General features: G+C 40.5%; 2 protein-coding genes across 2 annotated transcripts in view; one reads left to right on the top strand and one right to left on the bottom strand.

The window, feature by feature from the left end:
• The window catches only part of KNTC1 (kinetochore associated 1), a 32,266-nt gene extending 30,968 nt beyond the window's left edge, over positions 1 to 1,298 (bottom strand). Inside the window, exons 1-2 of the mRNA XM_014308233.2 lie at positions 1,286 to 1,298; positions 543 to 604 (exon numbers count right to left, since the gene is read on the bottom strand). Coding sequence (XP_014163708.1) covers positions 543 to 604; positions 1,286 to 1,298 — 75 coding nt within the window. The remainder of the gene's footprint in view (positions 1 to 542; positions 605 to 1,285) is intronic.
• A 1,969-nt stretch (positions 1,299 to 3,267) lies between these two features.
• RSRC2 (arginine and serine rich coiled-coil 2) overlaps positions 3,268 to 11,154 on the top strand; it is an 11,434-nt gene continuing 3,547 nt past the window's right edge. The window contains 6 exon segments of the mRNA XM_031059442.1: positions 3,268 to 3,430; positions 3,989 to 4,032; positions 6,596 to 6,786; positions 7,723 to 7,866; positions 8,873 to 8,912; positions 9,156 to 9,202. Coding sequence (XP_030915302.1) covers positions 3,268 to 3,430; positions 3,989 to 4,032; positions 6,596 to 6,786; positions 7,723 to 7,866; positions 8,873 to 8,912; positions 9,156 to 9,202 — 629 coding nt within the window.

Below are 11,154 nucleotides of genomic sequence, written 5' to 3'. Positions count from 1 at the left end.
GCCCTGCCTGGGATAAACATTTCAGGACACCTTGTAGAGCAGACAGCTCTATAAAGTTATGTGGCTACAGGTTTTATAATTTTCATTAGTATTTATTAGTTTTATTACTGTATGGGGGCACTTTGTACAAGAAACCTCGTGAGGATAAAGAGTTTGTTTAAAGCCAAGTGAGCAGTGTGGATCCCGGCCTGGCTGAAGGCAGCTTGGGGAGATTTCACCAACTAAATTCACTGCCAGTGCTCCCCACGATGCTGTGAGCCCCCCCTGCTCACAGGGACACATTCCCTACCCTCGGGGACCCTCATCCCCTCTGCTGGTGACAAACCCCAGCCCACAGGGACCTCCATCCCCTGCCCTCAGGGAAACCCTGCCCCTGACAGGGGTGACAAACCCCTGCCCACAGGGACCCCAATCCCTCACTGCAGCGGTGACATCGCTATTTCCACAAGGACCTCTCACCGGTGACCCTCCCGTCCCCTCGGGGATCTCCGATACCCTCACCGGTGACACTCCCGTCCCCTCAGGTACCCCGATCCCCTCACCGGTGACACTCCCGCGCCCTCAGGGTCCCCGCGCTCCCCTGACCGCGCCCCCTCGTCTTCTCCTGGGTTTCAATTTGGCGGGAGTTCGCAGTTTTTGAATGATTTTAACAGTTCACAATGTGCCATGTTTCTTACTTAGTCAACAAGATCCATTCAATGTATGAACATGAAACAGTCATCTAAATGCTGAAAGGAACCCCAGGTTTGATAGGAATGAAAAATACAATCTTGACAGAAAATTGAACACTTACAGGTGAAAGTGTCAACTTTACAAAGAGTGCAGTCCTTAATGATGTTCCTCCTGATTTTGTAAGAGCAGTAACTGTTTCTGCTATTCAGAAAAAGGATTCTGTGCAAAGGCATAGATATGTCAAAGCAAACGTTGTACAATACAAAGGGCGGCCGCGCTGCTCCCAGCGCTTCCATCCCCGTCTCCAGAAGTTTCTGGTTCGTTCCTCGGGGCCTGGGGAGAGGAGAAGACTCCCTGGGACTGAGCCCTGGTGGATCCACGGCTTTGGGGAGAAGTGCTGTGGTTGTACCGGCGTTTCTCGTGGGGGCTGTGGGGCGAAGCTTCCCTCTGAGGGGAGAGACCTGGTGTCTGGGCCATGCTAAATTTTCGTTTTTCTCCTTTTCTTCTCTTTTTCTCTTTGTGTTTGGTCACAGGCTTTTTTGCATTCAATTAATTCGCTCCTATCCTGCTTTTTACGGTTAATATCGATGGGAAACGCCTCTGTTGTAGTTACCACTACCCTTCATGTTCAAACAGGGTCTAAGTGTGGTTTTATTTTCTCTGAAAAAATTTTGTGATCTGGTAATGTACAAAGATATTTCGCCTCTAATCGTGTTGAAGAATCAGTAAGAGTTAACATAAAGTGGTCAATTTTTTCAAAAGTTGTTAAATAGTTTTGAGTGCAAAAAATCCCCAAAACAAAACAAAAAAAACCAACCAAACAAGCAGGGCTGGAAATTGATAAAACTTTTTAAAGCTGACTTTAAGCATTTTGCGGTGTCTAATCTGGTAGTTAAAGTTCTTGTCTTGAAAGTTTGATCAGTGGTGAAACAGAGCCAGGGGACTTTAAACTTCTGGAGAAAATTCTTATGTAATGTTTTTAAATTTTTTTGTTATATAACTTAGGCTGTCAAGAGTAAGGTACGTTTTTCTATGAAAGGACTTTAACTATGTACTTTGCTCTTGCACTTTAGATGCTCCTACTACATTTAGAAGTTCCTCTGAAGTGTAGGTAAGGGGCTTATTCAAGGTAACACCGAACACTGGTGCCAGTCTGAGAACTGAGAATAATCTCAGTGAATTCTGTCAGGTTTTTAATTGGTGTTTTTTCTGTAGCACAGATTTCCCTCAGGTGCAGAGCACAAGGGCACTAACGAGCAGCACTGTGTAAATAATGGGTTTGGTAGCCTTGGAAATCGTGGCAGTGGGCTCAGTTTCACTTGGATAATGTGTTTTAAACACTCAGAGCTGATATTCTCGTTCTTCTCAAGTAACTTCACAGTGTAAACAGTAGTAGCTGAAATATAAATCCAAATATTTACCTGTAGGGTGTCATGAAGAAAGTGGTGCTATTAGCACACAGTGTATTAATGACAGTTTGTAATACCTGTTGAGGTTTAAGACAAAGTAGCTGCTTTATTTTCAAAGCAATGGATTTAAATGAGCATTTGAGAGGTTTTCCTGTTTTGTTCAGTTGGCAAACCATTCTGCCAGTTGCAGCTGGTGGAAAACTGCAAGTTCAAGTCTTCTGCTACATTAAATTGTCTTCCTGAATAGCAGCTCTGGGCCAGATGATGTCCTTAGTGACATCTGCTGCAGCCCCACTTCTGTTGTCCAGAGGTTTGGTTGTGGCTGGTACAGAGGAGATCAGAGCAAGAGCAGGGAAGCTGTGAGATGATTCCTGAGAGCACATTCACCTTCTCAGTGTGTGCTGCTCACTCTGTTCCTTTCAGGGCACTGTGCACCAGCTGTACTCATTTACCCCTCACATTGAGTCACAGAGTATCTTGGTTTCACAAAACCACGTTTTGGATTTAATCCTCCTACATCAAGGTTTAGAAGGAGTGGAGGGAACATCTTGGTTTTTATTATCTGGTAAAAATGTGATCTTGGAACAGCTGTAAGTGACCTGTGTGTGGTCTCCTACAAATAAATCTTTTTGCAGAGATGCTGTTGAGGTGTTTCCTCATTCCAGAGTGAGCTGTCTAACCCTAATGCACCGTCCTGCATTTCCCTTCAGAGTTCACTCCGTGCTTCAGAACTCTCTGGGGATTTTGTGCTGTGCCTCAGTGATGCCCAAACTTGTCACTCAGATCTGTTGGGACAGCACTGACCTTAAGTAATCCTGGTCATGGAAATGCTAAAAGGTGATTGACCTCCAAACACCATTTAGAGAAAACTCTGCCTCCGAGTTTGGTGTTACTGATACTCTCAGAAGTACATGGAAAAAGTAAAGTACAGTTTAATGTAGTGAGAGAGCAAAATACGAACTTTATATCAGTTCTCTGTATTAAAATCTTGAAAAATCAATCTGCATGCAGTTGCACAGTTCACTACAAATCTGTAAAGCTATCGTCTAAGCATGGGGTGAGCACAGCATTGTCTTTACAAAAAATAAATAATAATTAGATGTCTCTGCAGAGGAAGCATGAAGTAAATTGGGTTTTTCTTGGTTTTCAGTCCTAAGCTTCTGTTTCTTAAAAATTCTGTCCTCGTATGTAGGGTAGTGATACAGAACGAGATGGAGTAGTCCCAGAAAAATCCTCTCCAGAAAGAGAGAAGAAAAAGGAACAATCAGATGCCTCCAGTTCTCCCAGAACATCAAAGCATCACTACTCGAGATCGCGCTCACGCTCCAGGGAGAGGAGACGGAAGTCAGGTACGGTCTCGGTGGGAGCAGGTTGCTCGTGCAGCTAAATTCTCTCAGAAACAATTTTGGGGAAAACAGACAGCCTTAGCCCTAGTAACTTGTTAGAATTGGGAAAAAAATGCATCTACTACTTTTGGGTTGTATCCTAAGTATTGAAACTGTTGAGGGAAAAGGTCTTATCAGTGTTGAGGGGATCAGGAAGGGGAGACACGATCAGACCACACCAAACAGGAAACTGTCCCATTTTGTTTCATTTTGATTAGATAAGCATAGACTGGGATACTTTTGCACAGTTGTAACAGGAATAAGGTTACTTGGCAGAAGAACATGATTGGAGTGTGATGTGAGTTAGTTTTTCACTGTCAGAGCTTAAATGAATGCAAAGCACTGGGACTAACAGCCAGAGTTTGCTTTCTGCAGTAGACACTCAAATCGGGCTGTTTGTCTTTTAAATCTTTATAAATCCATCCCTTCAAGGGATGGAATAATTGAAAGGAGCTAGAAAGATTATAGCCAGGTGATTTCCTCTTTATCTTGGTAAATGACAGTAAATGTTTTCTTCTGCAGATACTGAAGGAAGAAAACACAGAAGCCGGAGCAGAAGCAAAGAGGTAATTAACACTTTGTAGCGTTTAGGTAATTGTACGTCTTAAAAAGTATCTTATAGTAATGCACATAATGTGTAAACTTATATAGATGAGTTTATGGTAAGTACAAGAAATTGAGAACTTTAAGCTTAAAAATGGATATGGAGAGCCTTTCATAGTGAAGCATGATTGCAGCCATCATGTTGACAAGGTAATAGTTTTATAGAAAATGCTTTCAGAAACTAGTAACTTAATTTCTTTCTTTTTTTTTCTTTTTTTTTTCTAATTTTTGTGGAAACATCCAAAAGAGAGAGTTCATGTCGAGAAGTAGAATGGTGTTCTTGAACACTTTTACAGAGCTTCCATTATCCAAAAGCCTTAGGTGGCCTTGTTCCTGGTCACTGTTCAGGACTTTGAATAATACATACCTGTCTACTTAGGTGTATTAAAAGTAATTTGCCATCGGACTGAGCTCTGTTTATTGCATCCTTTAATTGTAAAGGCTGTCATGGCTTGACAAGCAAGCTGAGTCAGCTGGAAATGCGACAGTAGCAGCAAAAATTTCAGAGGGCTGTCTCTTAAAATAAATGAATAAGTGTGTGTGTGTGAATATATAGGGGAGTGAGAAGAGACAGCGTCAATAATGCCTTAAAAATAACTGGCTCACACACCAGAGAAGAGCTGAAACAAGCAAAGCAGGAGCATCGAAATAGTCATAAAGAAGCTTAAGCCATGTGGGGCAATAGGCTGGAACAGATAAGGCACTTTATAACCTCAAACCCGGGTCAGGAACTTCTCCTTCCCCCATTCCAATGGAAGCTCTGTTAAAAAAAAAAAAAAGGAGGAAAGAAAAATCTAGGCGAGTTTTTGTGAAATTGAATAATCTATTGTTTAGCTCACATGATAACATTTCTATAATAAATCATACTCAGCGTGCTAATGCGCGAAGAGACTGAACTGAAGACGCTGCAGACTCAGATAGCAAAATTATAAGCCTACTTCATGATAAGGTAACTATTAGTCATTCAAACTCATATTTCCCTTAAAAATATCTTAAATCCGTTATGGGATATAATGGTGGTTTTATTACTAAGTGTGTGTCTGGAAAATGTGATTGAAAAACAAATTCTAAGACTCTTTAATTATTAAAAAAAGGTGTTTAAAATCCTTTCCAGTGCTTTGCCAGGCTGTTGGGTCTAATCTTACACAATTTATTTAGCAGCTTTTAAGTTTTGCAGAGTGAACAGATGAGAAATGATCTCCCACAGTAGATGTACTGTTGTCATTCATTTGCAAGATTAAGCTCTGTCTGTAGACTAAATGCTGAGTATCAATAATTCTTCTTAGTATGTATGTGAGAACAACGACTTAAATAAATATATACTTAAAATTAGTGTACAGGTAACTTCAGATGTAAGAACTGATTATTAAAGGAGCTAAGAATAAAATACTGTGAAAGCAGGAAAATTATGTAATATTCTTGATTACTTGAAAAACAATAAACAAATGTATTTAGAAGTGGATACATATCAATAAAGAATTGGGCTTGGGCAAATGGGTAAAAACCAATTATAGCATCTTCTCCAGACTCATTTGAGAGAGAGTTCTGATGGAAGAAAAGATTTTATGATTACTTAAGCGAGAAAACCAAACAAACAGCTTCTGAATAATTGGGATTTATCTTAGTTTGTGACTTGAACATTGTTTAAACATAAGACTCAAGTGGGCTATACTTTTGTGCCAGAAAGGTTTCAAAACACACTGGATATATTAAGAAAGGGTGTTGATGTCACGACTTAGTCTCTAAGGAAAGCACTGGCAAAAATCAGGCCTGACCTTGCTAAATATTTTTGGCATTGCAGCTATAAAAAGGAATCTTTTTTTTTTAAGAGGCACTGCAGGAAGGAATTGCAGTATAGTGGAGCAGCATATCTGTAATTTCAAACTACTGTGGGAAGTCTGAGTGATGCATGTTCATTTGAAATACTAAAAATGGGATGTCAGCCATGTAAATTATCACTTTGCTTTGTAAAAACTGTTGGAAGTTTCTGAAGAGAGTTTTGCTCTAGAAAATAATTACCTAATGATGACTAGAAGATTTTTTTGGTTCTAAAAGCAAAATAGTTTGTCTGGAACTATGTGTGGATTTTAGTAACTTCCTACATGGAAAGCTCAGGCAAATATTAAATAATCACTGCAACTGTGTTTATGTATATGCATATTCATAAATTGTCAGGTTCTTTAAGATAGGTCCTTAAATGCTTGGAATGGAGACAGTAATGAAATGACAGGTTTTTTGTTACAATGCTGTGAGTTTTATATGGAAACACTGTAAAGATACCTGGATGGATACCTTAAAAATCCTTTCTAGACAGTGGGAGGAGGGAAAAGGGGGAAAAATGATAGTGTGCATTTACAGCTTTGGGTAGTTGGTGGCATTAGGTAAAGCAGCCGTGGCTCATGATTGAGTCACACTCCTAAGGTTACTAATGTTGCATCACAACTTAGCATTTTTATCTTCTGATACCCATACTAACTCTCTTTGTTGCACTATTTTCCTGAAAGAACCAACTTCTTCTTAAAACAGGCAAGAAGACATGAATCCAAAGAGAAGTCCTCCAAGAAGCACAAATCTGAAGATCACAATGACAAAGAGCATTCTTCTGACAAGGGAAGAGATAGCCTAAATTCATCTGAAAATGGTGAGGAGAGGCATAAACGCAAAGAGAGAAAGTCATCCAGAGGGAGGAGTCATTCCAGATCCAGGTCTCGGGAAAGGTAAGTTGTTGCATGTGATTGTTGTGTGAGTGCATTTCCAAAAGCCATCTTTGGAATTATTGTAGAGGTCCATTCCTGACCTAGTGTAAAGCATCACTTTATATTGCATGTTTCAGTTTTCACTGGGTAGTGCATTTGTAGATAGTTATTTTGCAGATTACTTTGAAATAAAAGTACAATATTGCACTAAGACTTTGTATAGGGATGTGTCTCACATTTATAATTGGTATAGAAAATACTAAACAGTTTATTAAATGTACCTTATTGTCAGTGACAGGAAAGCAAATACACCTTACTGTGACTTGGCTCTTTACCTCCTAAATCATGAGCTTCCTCACGGGGAGTGCTGGCCAATTCTCCTTGCCTGGTAGCCCACCCAGCACGTTCTGAGGGTAGGAAAATTCCTGGGACAAGCAGGCTGCTGCCAGCAGAGCTTCTCCCTGTGTAGCTGAGGGATGTGCAGCAGACAGGGTAGCAAGGAACAAGCTTTGGCTAATGACAGGCTGAGGGACTGGAGGTGACTCACAGACTGCAGCTTGGACACTTCTTCACAAGGGTCTCGGAATACCATAGAGAAAGGCAGGGTTGTGTTGCCTTGGATTTAAGATTCCTGCATCAGATTAGTTTGGCTTTGTATTTGTTTTGAGGTGTACACTTTAATGAACAACTAAAAATAGCAGTGGTGGTGAGTATGGTTATTTACAGAAACTGCAGCTCAGTTGTGGCTGGCAGTGGGCTTTGGTTCCTTTCCTATTTCATCCTTCAGACCTACAGCTTAACCCGTTCTAGGCATGATCACTTCCATGTGTAGTTTGCAGTCTCCCAACCCTGCCTGATGCATTTTGCCCTGTGGTGGTGATCCCATGTGTGAGTCCTTAAGTACAAACTGCATTTGGACACGAGAACACGTGTAAGAATTCGGGGCGTGTGTTTCAGACGCCATCGGAGCAGAAGCCGTGATAGGAAAAAATCCCGATCCCGCAGCAGAGAGAGAAAGCGACGGATCAGATCCCGCTCTAGATCAAGATCTAGACACAGACACAGGAGCAGAAGTAAAAGCAGAACTAGGAGCAGAAGCAGGTAAGTGTCACCTTCCATATACGTGGTGATGTTTGGTTGGACGTTCTGTGGTGGGCTGATGGGATGGGTTTACCAGTTCATGTCTGTTCAGTGCAGTTAAACGAGTTTGGCTTTTTCTCATCTGTATGAGAGTGGGTTCAGGACTGGGCAATTTGCTTGGTCTTAGAGAAACATTTTTCCTGGGCAGCTGAAGTGTCTCAAGCTCTTGGCTTTTCATAGTGTGACTTCTTGTTAGCAATAGTGTTTAGGTGAGGAGTGAAGAGGATGATACAGGTGACTCTTTCCTGTTTGATAAAATAGTAGTGTGCTTGGCATACTGCTGTATTTATCCCTTCAGTTTGTGTGCATATGACAAAAGGAGAGTTTATCTGGGAATCATTGGCTGTCAGAGCAGATACACAGATCAGAAGCTAATTCTAATCAGCTCCACAAAATCAACTGAATTTTTCCGTGAAGTGGCAGTTGGTGTGGTGTTAAGATAAATTTTGATTCAGATGGAGTATTTCTGGTATGAATGTACTCTTCAGTGTTAGTGATTACCAGCTCCTCTTTGTCAAGTGCAGCTGGAGAATATTTATCACATTAATTTTTCTCCCCGAGTGCTTTGATTTCTTCCTTAAATTCTAGAAGCACTTGATCCAGACACATACTGGCTTGGTCTGGGTCTGTTTGACAGAGTTGAGTTTCCATACCTCACCTGGGATATGCTGGAGTTGCCATTTTCATCTCTGTGTACTAGTTAATGTTTTTCAATACTGATAATGCATTCAGTATTTTGGTGTAGAGTCTCTGTATCACCTTTGCGTTCTTAATGTCCTGTAGGATTTTCTCAATGGTGAAGCTGAAATACAACTTAATGATTGCTACAGATACTTTGTTGAAAGTAGTTTGAATGAAAATCAGTGTCCCTGCGGAGCTGCTAGAAAGTGTTGACTGTTCCAGTTCTCTTAGTAGTGTTTTCACCAGAATATTTTTAATTGTTCTATGACTGGTTATGACTACTCAGCATTACAGTGGAACATTGGAGTCTTAACCATCACACTCGTGTAATGCTACAACATCCCTTGTGAAAGTGTTCAGAAGACTTAACCTTTCTGAAGAAGTAGTTGAATTTCCTGGTTTGTGTCATGTTTTTGACATGCACTTTCTACCAAACATTGAGCTGGGGTGAGTAGAGCTGAGTCTGCAGTTGGTACAGTTACTTGTATTTAATGGATGTTTAAAAGTCACTTAGAGCATTGTGTGTAATGGCTCCATGCATGTCCCAGAATAGATTTTGGCTTTTGCAGTGGAATTCAAGTTGCCTGAAACAGAACATCAAATATGGGAAGAAAAAGTAAGGGGATAGTCATAGCTTAGGAATTTCTGCAGCTGGGAACAGGCCTTGTGGGATGCTGGTGGACATACTGCAAGAATCCTTTTGTTTTAAGTTATGTTTGTGTCTCACAAGTCATAGAGCATGGAAGTAAATGAGGCACAAGTCTCTTTTATCTGGAGCTAGAATACTTCATCAAGTTCAGGGCTCAAAGTCTGGAAAAGAAGGTGACTTATGGGGCAGTCCTCAAGGCAAACTCTGCACAAGCCAGAACAATGTGATGTGGAAGTCTACCTGTTCAAACTCACCTGTGAAGGGAATTCAATCATTCCTGACATGCAGTTTTTGTTGTGTTACAGTGAGCAGGCTGCGACAGAAGCATTTGTAAATAGCAGAGCTTGACCTTCTCCTGATGGTTCTTTGCATAATCTCAAGCTCAGATTTTCAGGGGATTTGTTCTCTTGGGCATTTAAAGCAATCTTTTGGTTTGTGAGTGCATAAAACCTCCTGGCAGTTCTTCACTGGTTTGGCTCTGATTAAGTGCTAGGTGGAAAACGTGACAGCAGCTGCTTGTTTCAAATGGAAATACTTCAATACAAAAGCTCAAATATTTATTTCCTTGATGTTTACCAGTGCAATAAAGCATCACAGACCAAAGACAAGACCAAACAACCATAGTCAGCACGGGAAAAATGAAGGTATCTTTGAACAGGCATTACATTTTATCTCAGGAATGCAGATCTGTCACTTCCCAGTGCCTGAATCTGCATCTTGCCATCTTCTCTGAAAAGATAAGTCTTGCCTCCTTTGTATTCTACCAGATTTGTCATGTAAACAAGGATCTTTTTGTAGCTTCAGTCTGCATTTCATGATGTCTGTAGGTGCTGCCCAGGTTTCAAACAGAAGAAGGAGAATATCTGAATGCCATGGAAAGTGGCTGTTGTCAAGTTAGCAATTATGCCCAGTTAGCAGTTGCCCCAAATGAGTGATAATAACATTTAAGTTTAAAAATTACAGAAACACCTTTGTGCATCTCAACTTACTGGTTATGGCAAATCTGGGAGAAGTGTGAGTGATATCTCCTGTAAATTAACCTTTGTTGAGCACTTCCAGGGTCTGTGACTTCTTTGTTTGAAACACCAGTGTCAGAGGCTTAAACTGGGATAAACCCTTATCTCTTGTACTGCAGATATTGATGATCCTAGCACAGAGAACTGCTGCTAATAGCATTTTTATATGTTTTTTGGGTAGCTGTTGTTTAAATGGGATTAGGTACAGATGTCCTAAGAATGTCTCCTGCTTTGAAGGAGGTGGGGAGAAGGTTAGTGAAGAAGAGTTGAACTGAATGTTTTGGTATTTTAATTAAAAATGCATTTTAACTGTGTTCTTTTCAGATGATCAGGCTCCAGGTAATTCATGCTTCAGAGTTCTCTTCCTTAGAGAAACCCAAGACACATCTCATGTTCAGCTTAGTAGAGTCCCTCAAAGCACATCTAGGGAAGAGGATACAGAGGGGAGAGTAGTAGTAATTTCCTGAAGTACTACTCCACTTCTTAAATGGGGCCTCTTCAAAATGCTTCTTATTAACATAATTACAGTGCTTTGAGGTCTCTTATGGTTTTAAAACATTCTTCTAGCTTGATTCATTCAAGTTCTCTTGCAACTTTGACCAGAAATTAGATGATTTTCCTTAGGATTTAGAATCTCTAGAGCACATCTATTTGTTCTGAACACTGAGTATGAGAGAGTAAATAAATACCCAGAATTGCACATTCTGTTACAGCTGGAAATCTTCAGTTTTACCTCTGTGTTCTTACAAGGTGACTGTTGCAGTATAAACTCTCTGAAAGCTTTTCTTGAGAGCTCCAAATGAATCATAAAGCAAATTTTCAATGCTGTGATCAAATACTTTATGAAATATTAAGCTGCATGTGTGCCTTCATTGTTTTAGCAGTTGTTAAATTTGGTTACAG

Source organism: Geospiza fortis, unplaced genomic scaffold (assembly GCF_000277835.1).
Source record: "Geospiza fortis unplaced genomic scaffold, GeoFor_1.0 scaffold145, whole genome shotgun sequence".
NCBI lineage: Eukaryota > Metazoa > Chordata > Aves > Passeriformes > Thraupidae > Geospiza > Geospiza fortis.
The sequence above is the reverse complement of the archived record's forward strand: the minus strand, read 5'-3'. Positions and strand labels throughout refer to the sequence as shown.